Source organism: Adiantum capillus-veneris, unplaced genomic scaffold, assembly GCF_014529385.1.
Source record: "Adiantum capillus-veneris isolate H3 unplaced genomic scaffold, ASM1452938v2 Hic_scaffold_307, whole genome shotgun sequence".
Classification (NCBI taxonomy): Eukaryota; Viridiplantae; Streptophyta; class Polypodiopsida; order Polypodiales; family Pteridaceae; genus Adiantum; species Adiantum capillus-veneris.
The window spans coordinates 100,726-114,125 of record NW_028221426.1 but is presented as its reverse complement, the minus strand read 5'-3'; the positions used below and the strand labels follow the sequence as shown (position 1 = coordinate 114,125).

The 13,400-nt window shown below is 43.8% G+C and overlaps 1 protein-coding gene across 2 annotated transcripts; it reads left to right on the top strand.

The window, feature by feature from the left end:
* The first annotated feature begins 8,507 nt into the window (after nt 1–8,507).
* Nucleotides 8,508–11,068, top strand: LOC147417247 (uncharacterized). Of its 2 annotated transcripts, none has more exons than XM_086507768.1 (4): nt 8,508–8,830; nt 8,910–9,151; nt 9,537–9,647; nt 9,758–11,068. In XM_086507768.1, exons 1-4 carry the CDS (start codon nt 8,803–8,805, stop codon nt 10,685–10,687), a joined length of 1,311 nt encoding a protein of 436 aa, XP_086363894.1. In that variant the 5' UTR covers nt 8,508–8,802; the 3' UTR covers nt 10,688–11,068. The 2 variants fall into 2 exon arrangements, with proteins under 2 accessions (XP_086363894.1, XP_086363896.1); XM_086507770.1 differs by having other exon boundaries at nt 8,511–8,830; nt 9,770–11,068.
* The last annotated feature ends 2,332 nt before the right edge of the window (nt 11,069–13,400 follow it).

The following is a 13,400-nucleotide window of genomic DNA, read 5'->3' as shown; positions in this document are numbered from 1 at the left end:
TTTGGAAACAGTCTTTCCTTGCCCTTCATCTTCTTTAACCTTGCCTTTTCAAAGCGTAAAAGCACCCAATCACCAAGTGAATATACCACTTCACGACGGTGACGATCAGCTGCTTTCTTTTGCTTTGCCTGAGTCCTTTCTAAGGCCACTTTGACCTTCTGGTACATTTCATCCATGTCCTGAACATACTTATCTGCTTCAAATATCTTGTCCTTTGTATGCAGTATGGGAGGAACTTTCTTGCCACCTTCAACTATCTCAAAAGGTGCCTTGCCAGTTGATGAATGCACTGTATTATTGTATGCATACTCCACCAATGGCAAATACTGCTCCCACTTTCCTTTATGCTCTGACACATAGCACTTCAGCAGATGTAGGACAGTAGAATTTGCCTCTTCTGACTGCCCATCTGTTTGAGGATGAAATGACGAAGAGAATTTGAGCGTGGTACCCATATTCTCAAACAAGCCTCTCCAGAACAAACTAGTCATGCGTGGATCACGGTCGCTAATAATCGACTGTGGCATGCCATGATACTTGAAAATATTGCTCATAAACAAGCGTGCCATCTGATCTGGCTTTATCTTCTTCCTGACAGGAATAAAATGAGCCTGTTTGCTGAATCTGCAAATAATGGTCCAAATACCATCATTTCCTGTCTGCGTTCTCGGAAGATCAAAGATAAAATCCATAGCAATACTTTCCCATGGTTTATCTGGAATAGGTAGTGGTTGCAATAACCCTGGTGCCTTTTGCCTGTCAAACTTGACCTTTTGGCATATTAGGCATTCTCGCACAAAGGCATCCACATCTCTTCTCAATGTAGGCCAATAGAAGAATGTCTCAACCGCTTTAACTGTAGCATCGATACCACGATGCCCTGCATACGGTGGGACATGACTCTCTTCCATAACTTTGCGTCGCAATGGCTTTGTGACACACAATCTGCCATGCATCATCATGAACCCGTCTTTAAGAAGATAGTGTTCATGACGTTGTCCATCCATTAGTTGCTCGAAGACCCTTGCAAAATCTTCATCATTTGCATACTGTTCTCTCATATCATCAAGTTCATGATGATAAGGAATCGACACAGCTGAAATTTGTGGCTTCCTTGACAAGGCATCAGCCACAACGTTCTTCTTGCCTTCCACATGCACAATCTGAAAATGGAACATGGACAAGATATTTGCCCATCGCATATGCTTCTCAGATAACTTTGTCTGTGTCAAGAAGTATCGCAAGGTCTGATGGTCCGTTTGGACAACAAAGTCTGCACCTAGCAGGTAGTGTTTCCAACTTAAGAGCGCATGAATCACAGCCAGTAATTCTTTCTCATAGACCTGCATGGTCATCTCTGGCCCTTGCAAAATTCTGCTCTCATAGGCTACTACCCTGCCATCTTGCATTAGCACAGCACCAATGCTACTACCGCAGGCATCACACTGGACCACAAATGACTTCCTAAGATCTGGCAACACAATGACTGGATCTGAAGTCATCTTTTCCTTTAAGAGATTAAAAGCTGAAATCTCTTTTTGTGTCCATCTAAAGGTGACTGCCTTCTTTTGAAGAGCATGTAAAGGTGAAGCAATCTCAGCGAAATTTCGGATAAACCTTCTGTAATAGGAGCATAGTCCCAAAAAGCTTCGGACATCATGCACCGTCTTCAAATTTGGCCATGACTTGATCGCTTCGACTTTTGCAGGATCCATTCTGACACCATCCTTTGAGACAATGTGTCCCAGAAAGTGAATCTCTTCCAGAAAAAACTCACTTTTCTTTGCATTGATGAGCAACCTATGACTGCGTAGCTCTTTGAACACAATGGCCAAGTGATGCCTATGCTCCTCTTCATTCTTTGAGTAGACTATCATGTCATCAAAGAATGTACCAACAAACTGCTGGTGTGGACGGAAAATTCTGTCCATCATCCTATTAAACGTAGCAGGAGCGTTTGTGAGACCAAAGGGCATCACTAAAAATTCGTAAAGGCCAAACGTCGTTCTAAAAGCAGTCTTGTGCACATCCTCTGATCTAATGCGGATCTGATGATACCCACTCTTTAGATCTATCCTGCTAAACATAGCTGCTCCTTCTAATTTGTCCATAATATCATCAATTCTAGGTATAGGGAACCTATTCTTGATGGTATTCTTGTTCAGTGCACGGTAGTCGATGCACATACGCCATGAGCCATCCTTTTTCTGCACCAACAATACTGGAGAACAGAATGGAGATGAACTGGGCTGAATCAGCCCCTTTTCTAACAACTCCTGTACTTGGCTCATTATCTCTTTCTGCTGAGCCGCACTAACCCTATACGGAGGCTTATTTGGTGGGCTACAGCCTGGCACCAAATCTATCGCATGGTCCTCGGGTCTGTCTGGCGGTAATTGAGACGGTAATGAATCGGAAAAACAGTCACTATACTGTTGTAAAAACATTGACCTTTCTTTATCTAGCACAGATAAATTTGATTCATCACAATCTGACACTTCACGTGCAAAAACCAAGTACGCAGAAAGATGCTTTTTCATTACAGAAGTAATAGCAGAAGCTGATACAGTAGGAATAGACTCCCCTTTAAGCTTTACATCCAGAATGTGAGTCTTTCCCCTGCTCTGTACAGTGATCTTTTTGTTGTAGGCATCCATGATTCCCTGTACACGAAATAACCAAGGAATACCTAACAACACATCACATCCGTCCAGTGGCATGATGTAAAATTCTTCAGCATCTACATAGGACTGGATATGTAGACGCAACTTTCCAATGATGGGTGTCACAGCCTCTGTATGGCCAGGACATGCCAAACCTGCCTCTGCTGTATACCCCATCTCTTCAGGTCTGATTCCCAACTTTGAAGCCAATTCTGGGGAAATGAAGTTGGCTTTGGCACCTGGATCAAAGAAGATAAGCACTGTTTGATCCCTAACCTTTCCCCATGCTCTGCAAAGCTCACTCGCATCTGAATTTGGCTTGTCGCCCACCATATCTGGCACTAGACCAGCCATGGGCTTCTTTCCTTTCTTGTCTTTCTTGTCTTCAGAATCAGCTGGCCTTTTCTTTGTAGGACAATTGTAAGCAATGTGGCCAGGCTGCTCACATATAAAGCATTTGTTCTCTGTCCTTAGGACCTTCTTTTGCTCTTCTGACTTGCGAGGAAAACGTCTTTTCCATTTCTTTGCGGGTCCTTTTTCTGATTCAGCCGTAGCTTTGTCTTTCCCTGCGTTGGCCGACTCCTGAGTCCCTTTAGGAGCCTCATTGGGAACGTGCTTCTTGGCTGAATTTTTCTTGCCTGATCCTGCCTTGACGCCAGTGTTAAATTCACAATCTTCTCCCTTGAGCAAACCATTGCCAGTGTTTGCTACCTCGATGAGCTGCGTCAAAGTAGTGACTTTTGTCTTCGTACAGTACTTTCTCAATCCTTTAGGTAGGCCACAACAGTATTTTTCAATCTGTTCTGTCAATGGCACAAACCTATAGGAAGTTACGGGAAGTAGAGCTTTCCAAAACTTCCGATTGTAATCATCCAGATTTCTGCAAGTGGCAGCATTAAGCTGGTGCCATTCTGTCATGACATCTGCTTCGAAATCATCAGATAACCATGCTGCTGCAAAAATCTGCTTGAAGTAAATCCATGTGGACGGAGCTTGCCCTTGAAGCAATAAAGTTGTCCACCATTGTCCCGCATTCCCTGTCAAGAAAGTGGCTGCCTTGCGGACCTTTGAAGCCTCTGTAAAGTTTCCCCCTGCATAGGCCTTGTCAAACTGCTGGAGGAATGAAAGAGCCTTCTTCCTGTCATCAAACCCTGTAAAGGTCGTGAATGACACTCCTTTGCCACCTTCTTTGTACGGAGTTGGCCTCTCCAGCGGCGTTAAATTGTCATATGGAAGTGACTAAAACATGGGAACACTAATAGGGTTCATCTGTGTTCCTTGGCCGCTATTAACTTGACTTGGAAACGCCATATTTGGCTGCTGATTTGTAATTCCAGCCATACCAAAATTTGCTTGTGGCATCCCAAATTGTCCCTGAGTGCTTTGAAACCCTGGTTGCATACCCATGACACTGTACATGGGGTTAGGCATCATCGTTTGAGCACCCGCAAACACTGTTCCTGGCGTATAAAACTGATTTCCAGGTGCATGACCAGCCATGCTTTGGAATACGGATCCACCTCCAAAATAGCCAGGGTGTACTGAAGGTGGTGGGAAGACTTGTTGCATAGCCTGTAAGTTGCTTCCCTGCCCATTAGAACCAGCTATAGGCTGTTGAAAGGTGGCGGGCTGAATTGGTACAGCTTGAAAAACTGGCATCTCAGCCACCTGTTCTTGCACCTTAGGCATAAATTGTGGAGACTGCATATTCTCCGTCAAGTGTACAGGTGTTTCCATTGACTGTGCGGTATGAATCACCTGTGCTCGAGCCTTAACAGGCTTTTGAATATGATCCAGTGACCCAACTTGCTGAGACGGAACAGGAGGTTGCAGAAAGGCTAAAAACCTTGGGTTCTGCATTACTTGTGTGAACATAGCCACAGCAGTAGCCAACTGGGTCCTGAATATATCATCATCAGTCTGTGGTGGTCTTGAGGACTCACCCACTTCATGTGTCTGTTGACCCTGTGAAGAGGAAACCTCTTCAGTCACATCATCTGGTCTGTCAGCCATAATTGCAATTCCCTGTGTCTGGTCTATGATCCCCTGTGTCTTCAAGCCCAAAACTGACCAAGGCTCACTTCTATGGGAAAAAGTGATTTAATCCCGTCGATGGAACCATGAAACCGGCCTGTTCAATCCAAAAAGGGCGGTAGACTTTACTTTAAACCTTGATTTAGCTTTCACCCATTATTAGTCGTCTATTTTACCTGTACTTTCAAGACACTGCAAAAGGGGAGAGGGATACAGGCTGCTAGATTGCACCTGTATGAGTAGACAGACACCAGATTGGCCCCTAACTTAGGCGCCCCTTTCGGTATTTCTTTATTGTTCAAAAGAGGGAATAAACGCTGTGGTTCCTACAAGCTGCCCCGCACAAACTCGGCTGAATTTCCACTGTTCCAGCCCGATTTCGGCAGCATAACTGTACTAGAACCCTTCACGGTCAGTATTCCCACGCATTGACTGACTTTCCCGACGCATACGGGCACTTTGCAAAACCTGGCGAGAATCTGCAGCACGCTGAATTCTCTGTTTTCAGCCCTGAAAATGCTCCAGATCGCCTGTACAGCGGTCCCCTTGCGTCCCCGAACCTCCTGGGGGTATTAGGGTCCGTTTAGGGCCAAAACCCTAAACCTGCAAAAATACACAGCAGGCTGTAATTCACTGTTTCGGGCTCCGTTTCGCGTGCCGGTCGCATCCCTAGCAAGTCCTCGAGCTCCCGCACCTGTAGGGCTACTTGCCCTTTGAATCGGACGAGATTTCTGGCGTGAAACCTCTCCGAATTCACCTGTACCTGCGGGGGGATTAGCCGCTAGCTAATCCAGTACCTGTGCAAGAGGCTCTTGCCTCGGCAATCGCGCATGAACCCACACAACTGTACATTGGTCAAATGAAGAGCCCACTAGAGGGGCATAACATACTGCCAAAGGGGAGAGAGAGGGCAGTGCGTAGCGTGCAGGGCATCACTCCTGGCACCGCACTGTGCATAAGAGGGAAAGCAAGCACTCCATAGCTCTTAACCTGTGACAGAGACTTGCAAAATGAGCCTCCCAACTATAAATCACGTTTTTGCCTTCTCTATAAGTAGTAAACTGGCCTCAAAGTGCCAAGTGTCACTCATTTGTGCATTTTCCCGCTTTAGACCCTCGGGTCTAAAAATATCTCACCTGCAGCCTCTGTTGACTTGGCCACAGAGTAACAAAATGATCCCCATGTCAAACTGCACGTAATGACGCGAAGACATTTTCAGGTCCCAAAATAGCAGTTCCCTAAATTTTAGGAGATGCTGCCATTGTATCTTTCTAGGTCATCCGACCCTCTTTGTACACTGTGGCCACATCCAAAACTGAAATGTAGCCTCTGTAGCAAAGGATTCCACTTTGGCTAGTCAATGACCCCACTTGGCTAACCATAGTCCTTGTCCAACCTTAGTGCTCTCTTGCCCTCAGGCCCGGACTCCCTCTGGACAGTTCCACACTAGCTATGCAATGCAGGGCAGTTAGATTTCCCGAGGGGTGTTTCCAAAAAGTGAAAGTAAATAGATAATAAGAAAGAAATCAACAAAAAGGATAGATAGTAGTCACACGCTGGTGACACAGGGCCCTTCTTCTCCATGATCCAAGGTGTGCCTAGATGGCACTATCAGCTACTTGTGTGGCTCTTTCCTCCTCCCGTTTCGTGATTTAGCCTCGTTGTCATAATTTGTTTACTCACTGGGAGAATCTTTTTTGATGTAGCCCTCTCTAGTAGAGGTGGTTTGTAGGGCAGTGTTTTCTCAACTATTCGATTGAAGTTGCTAGATACTCGAAAGGTTTACAATGCTTTTCATGTGAGTTTCTTCTAAGGTGAGGTGCCAAAGGACAGGAAGCCATAGGAGAAACTAGAAGTGGAAGAGATCGAAGAGATCCTCATTCCAGAAAATGTCGTCGTGCATGAGGAGAGACCTTGAGGATTGTTAGAGAGAGTGATAGTCACCTCTTGTGGGATTAGCATTCCTTTTTAATCAAGGGATTTTGGGGTCAAATAAAACTATGAAATTATATTGGAGAAACCTTCCATGAGACAATTCCAAATGATTCAAGATTGGGGCTATAATGCCATATATCTCACGCAATCCGGAGCAATAATGAGAGTGTCTTTTGAATCATGTACATAGATAGGACTCTAGTAGAGGATTTGGATACCGAATTATTGGCCTCTGATGATATAGAGCTACCATCATGGCTCAAAGACGTTACACCCATATGGATGTATGCGTCCTTAGAACATGATAGCCTAGAAGGGAAGATTCTCCTTGATTACTAGAGTTGTACCTTGAGGCTTTTGATTCACGCCATCTATTCCTTAAGTGCATGTTGAATCAGCGGTTTGAATATGGTGCGGCGTGTGCTGCACAAGAGCCACTCCATACCTTTATCATAGATTATCTAGAATGGAACAAAAGCACTAAATTTTCGATGAGATTTTGGAGATACTGACAGGCTAATGGTATTCTGCTGAATGACTTTATGAGGAGATGTACATTGAAATGGGAATTTCTAAAATGAACTTGTTACATGTGCTCTTTCATGTGTGTTTTGTTTGAGTACATGTTGGAAAGATTAAATGACTGCAGCATTTTATTTGTTGCGATTGACGGGTGATCTGAATGTGATAGTAACGAGATTTAGTAGATCAAGACATCCATGAAAAGATCAGTGCAGTTTGGATGTGATTGCTAAATAAGTTACAATGATCATGAATCATGATTCTCATCTTAGATCTCGATGGGGATAATGATGTGAATGTGATGTGACTGCTCAGTGACTGTCGTGTTTGTGTCTATGCTCGATGTGTGTAGTGGGTACATAGAGTCAGTGTCTGCTGAGCTAGGTTTTGTCCTATGTCTAATTTGCAGGCGTAATTGAGGGCGATTACTCTTCTTCCAAGAGGGGGCTATGTCACAAGTGAGCTGACGTGGCATGTCCTCGGGGGACCTGAAAAGGCAAGAGAGAGCCTCAAAAGGGTGGCTCATCAAAATTGCACTTCAAAAGCAGATTTGAACCCAACATAATATGGGGCTGAGGACGTGGCAGTCCGTCCATATGGCCAGCTTGGGGGCAGCTCTTGGGCAACAACTTTTGGAGCCATGCTTTGGGAGTTTGCAGCTTTTGGGGCTAATTTGAGGGCTCCCTTCAAAACCTTTCAATACGAGGCCAGGGCTCCTCTTTCCGTAGATTAGCTTGGGAGTAGTCTCGGAGAAGAGTCCCTCCGCAGTTGTACTTTTGTGATCAATCAACAAAGGAATACTGCAAGGGGCACCAGTCTTTGGGGCTAGTGCATCTGGAAGCAGAACTCTGTCGCTTCATGTCGACTCTCTCTCTCTCTCTCTCTTCAAGTTCACAGTTGTTGCAGTTTGAGAGAGAGAGAGAGAGAGGAGGGATGGAGGGAGTGAGAGTTTTAAATTTGTTTTAAACTATCGTATTGTCTTAAAGAAGAAAATAAGTCCGCTCTCTCATCCTTCCCCTCTCTCTCTCATCCGAGAGAGAGAGAGAGAGAGAGAGAGAGAGAGAGAGAGAGAGAGAGGGAGAGAAAGTGGATGCCTATATAAAGGCATGGAGAGAATTATTTGTCATGCTTTGCAAATTAAAATTATTGGACGCTCTAGGTAAATTCTCTTATCTCTCCCCCCCCCCCCCCCCCTCTCTCTCTCTCTCTCTCTCTATAATTGGGCGCTTATTTATAACATGAGAGAGAGAGAGAGAGAGAGAGAGAGAGAGAGAGAGAGAGAGCTGAGTCTCTCTGTTTTCACCATTTTTGATGCAAGAAGTAACACCTCTGTTCCATTTTAATTTGGAAATATGCATGACGACCGTTTGAACAAATTCATTACTTGCCTTGGATTGATTGCGTGCATATGCCATTGCTCCATTGGAACAAGTCTTTTTTGACACTGCAAACCAACACCCGACCAACTTTTTCATTTTATTGAGAAGACCTTATGGAATAAATTCATTACTTGATTACATGCCTATGCCATTACTCCGTTAGAACAAGTCTTTTTCCACACTGCAAACCAACACCCAGTTGACTTCTGTTACTTGTCATTCTGCAGATAAAGAATATTCAGGTTCGGAGAGGTGAAATCTGGTGTGCTATGCATTATATCGACTTTCCTGATGAGAGTATGAGCTGTTAGACGTAATTTGATCACCACTAGCACGTGCTATGCATCATTGATGGCAATTTTAACTTTGCATACAGAGACCAATTTCATGAAGGTATACCAGCAGGACCCCTCAGGAAAAAAGAAACGGGTTCTTATGGTTAGGCCATCGTTTCCATTAATATTGATGGGTGTTGAGGAATCAATTATCAATGATGCAACTGGACCTGCTGTTGTTGTCGATGGAGATTGGTTAGTTGGAGATCTTGTAGATTGGTTCACAGACGGTTGCTTTTGGGCAGCAAGGATAACCGCTGTTTTAAACAAGGGGTTTGTGCAGGTAATGGATCCCAATTTCTGTCTTCTGTTTGAATAAGCTACTTGTTGCTTCTTTTAGTGCTAAGCTTCATATTGCCTGAGTCTGCCCTGTATCTCTAGAGTTATTGTATTTAAGTCTGCTCTTGCGTGTTTGTGTGTGTGGGCCAGTGCGTGCGCATGTGGTACCTAGTTCTACACCCATCATTGGGCACTCACGAAATTGGATGTCATAGCTTTTAGTCAATACTATGCATTTGGAGCTGATGCTTATATTGACTTATGGTTGATTGCCATGAGTATGTACCTCACACTTCCCTACAAAGGTGAATTTGGGCTTATCCTGGTTTCATCTAGGTATGTATTTTTTCAGGCATGTACAATGGGTAAATGTTGTTTCTTTTGCCCAGGTTGAATTACCAAGTGCTCCATATGGTGAAGGAGGAAGTTATGAGGCTTCCATCAAAGACATTCGCCCATCTCTAGACTGGTCTATGGACAAAGTCTGGACTGTCCCCAGGGTAAACGTACTCCTTAATATAAAGCTAATTTTTTCATTGCACTATTTCTAAATTGTTTCAGGCTCGATGCCTATTAGCTTGCTGTAACACAACTCAAGGTTTGAGTACAGCTGCATTCACAGACTTTGAAGGCTTATACCATGGATGCACCCTCTCAAAGCGTGCCTAGCCCTGTGCAAGACTTGGAGACATTGGACACAGGACATATTTTTATTGCCAAGCAGGAACCTCGAAGAATTCCTCTTGTACAAGATCTGAACATTACAGATGCTCATGGTGTCAACAATTTGATTGCGAGCAGCCGACATGCACAAACTGTGACTGCTAATACGCCAAATGTGATTTCAGGGAGAGTGGTTAAAGAAAGTGCTGTGGTAACTGCCAATATTCAGAAGAATGGGTTATCTGAAAGTGCTGTGGTGAGTATGGACATGCAGAAGAATGGGGTATCTGAATGTCCTCAGATCACCAGCCTAGGTGACAAGAAAGTTACTCCACCAGATTTTCATGGCAGAGGCTTTGCTAGTGCTAATAAGCCTCCTAACAAGGGCCAGCTACTACGGTTTAGCACAAGTGAATGGGGGCTGGGATCAAGCTCTTGCCAGAGACCAGAAGGGGCAAATCAAGTGCGTATGAGAGAGACGAGTCCAGAAACATTACAAAAGCCTCCGCCACAGACTGATGCTGTTGACTTGAATGGCAGAACTGAAATTGAACAAAATACATTGAGTAAAATTGATGCTTTAAGCACCTTGAATGATATGGGGGAGACACTCTTGTTTAAGGAGCTCAATTTCTTACTTGAGGATGAAAAACTCTTGGATCTCAGTGATGAGAGGATAGGCTCATCGATTGTGGCCCTAGAAGAGCTAATCAGCAGGATAGCCTGGTTAAGAGGAGTCATGCAATTCGGTTTGAAGGGCTGGTGCAAAGAAAGGAGAAAAAGGAAATGGGTTTTCTTTGAAAAGGAAGATCATCCCTTCGCCAGGTCTGAAAACAGTGCTGATCTTGTTCAAAAAACGTTAGAGGAACAGCATTAATGTGAGAAGTATACGAAAAGATTGTATAATCTTACGGAAGCTGTAATCAGCAATTCCTTAATCCCTGCAAGCTCCAACATCATGAATCCAAGAACTTCACAACTGCTGCTGTTTGCTGGAACAAGTGTATGCAGGAGAGCAGGGTTTTTCGATCTGTGCAAGCCCCTGACAATTTGGAGTCCAAGATGTCTTGATGCAATCAGTCATCTTGATCTTTAGAAGAAAAAGCCTTTGACTTAAATTTTGTAACCAGTGCTTAAGTTGTGATCACAACTCCCCCTTGGATTGTTGTTTCAAAATTAGGTAGCACCGTCCACACTTTATTACTGATTTGATGAAGATTACAAAACAGTTAGCCAAAAAGAGTTTCCTATTTCAAAATAGGCTGGTCACTAAGCAGTAATTTGATTGTGTAGTAGAGCAATGTGACGTGCAATTGGACACATCATCGCAAATCATATGGGTAGGGTACATATACCAACTAAAATCACTGGCGTACAAACAATTTGAGGTGATGGATGGTCATGTTGATCGTGTAGCATTGACTACCACGGGCATAAAAGAAATGCAGCGCAGGAAAATGTTGATTTTCTCATTGTTTAGTGATGGTATGCGGTGAGATGGCCTTGTAGGCTGGAAAGTGAAATTAAGCACTAGTGTGAAGTATTATCCTGTTTTCTTGGATAAAAATAAAATAAGCAGAGCTCTTTGTCTGGTAGTCAGTCCCTGAGAAAGTTTGAGCAGGTGCCTTGACAAGACTGATTTAGGCAACAAAAAAATCGTGCTTGGATGGAGAAAGCCCAAATTTAGAGCATGTAACCTTTAGTCAGAAAATTTATCATCTAGTAAGCGGTCAGAATGTTTCATGGTCAAGTAGTCCTCACCTTTGGTTGGAGTAGTCAATCACCCATAGACCAGCAAATATTGTGGAAGGACATAATTATGGAAGGGCATAACCACAAAATTTGTGTATAATGGACCTTGAGGTACATTGACATTAACCATTCTCCTTCACCAACCCACTTCTTTAGTTGGAGGATTTGAGCCACCCACTGTGAGTCGCTTTGTATGAATTATATATGACCTCCATCTCACTGTGGAGATTCTGTTCGCTGAATGCTGTAAGCTCTTCTCCAATTTCCCAATGCTTTGTCATCAAGGGTATCATTGCAAAACATCCCTTGGTCAACCCCTGTGGGCTGTGGCTCGTCGTGCAAATTGCACTACAGATCTTTGCTCGATTGCCGACATCAGTCACTGCCACGGCAAGGCTTAACATTCAAAGCCTTGGAAAGTGTTCGCAATTGTTAAGCTTGGAACTACATGGTTTAAAGCTCGTGGATACTGCTACATAGAAAGCAAATATATATCTATTTGCATGTTGTATCAAACATATTCTTGAACTTGCAACTTAAACCTTACACCAAATAATGTGAGGCTTACAAGTTTAGTATCATGACCTTGTAAAGCAAGTTCAATTGTAGTTAATAATACTGTGTATCCATTGCCAAATTTTAGGGTCTAGTGTTATTAGGTCTCCCCAATCTCGAAAAAAAAAAGTCTTTCAAAACATATTAAGTGCGTAAGTGAAGGGTGAGTTTAGGAAATGAAAAGACCGGATGAAGGCGGAAAGTCAAAAGATATATGAATGTGGAAAGTCAAAAGACCTTTTGTGTCCATATAAAGAGGTGTGTAACTTCACATTGTATATTTGTGTTTCTCTTTTCCTTTATTTTTCTTTTAGCACTTTTATCTCTTTAAAGTGTCCTTGCACTCTCTCTCTCTCTCTCTCTCTCTCTCTCTCTCTCTCTCTCTCTCTCTCTCTGTGATACTTTTCTTGCTTGATACTTGGAGCCTATCTACGATTGTACCTATCTTCAAATCAGGAGACCCTATGGAGCCTGGGAATTATCGCACTATCATGATTGGACACACATTGGCACGGTTGTACTCATTCATTCTTGAGTAGCAGTTGAGTAGATGGGCAGACAGAGGGAGTACGTGCAGCGGGGCAGGCAAGGTTCAGGAGACGTTTTTCCACTCTTGACCATATCTTGACACTCAGGGCTATCATCGAGGAGTGCAGATCCCGTGGGAGACGTAGACTTCCGCAAAGCATTTGACACAGTACCCAGAGCTAGATTGATGCGCAGATTACGAGAGATGGGAGCACCCACAGACCTCATTTGGGGGATCATGGCATTGTACAAATCAGTAGTAAGGCATGTACGCACCTCAGAGGGTCTATCTTCACCGGTTTACTCCACTATTGGGGTGAAGCAGGGCTGCCTTCTCTCTCCTACTCTATTTGGTATGATGTGGATGAGGTTTTTGACTACATTGAGAGAGATGGGGAGAGAGATGCACCGCTGGCAGGGACATGGATTCCGCTATTGTTATATACTAATGATATTGTGTTGATCTCCGACTCTCCGAAGGGGATGCAACATCACTTGGATGCTTTGCATAGTTTTGCCCATGAAAGTGGTTTGTTTGTCAACCCTGGTAAAACCAAGGTCATGGTCTTTAATACCACCCCACGGTGGATCAGGAGGTCAGCACCTGCATTCACATACAGCCAGGAGACCGTGGAGTATACAGATGCTTACACTTACCTCGGAGTGGTTTTTAATAAACCAGCATTTTCATTGAGGAGAGCGGCAGAGACTAGATTGACCAAAGCCCATTGGGCATTGGGTAGATTGGAGAGGAT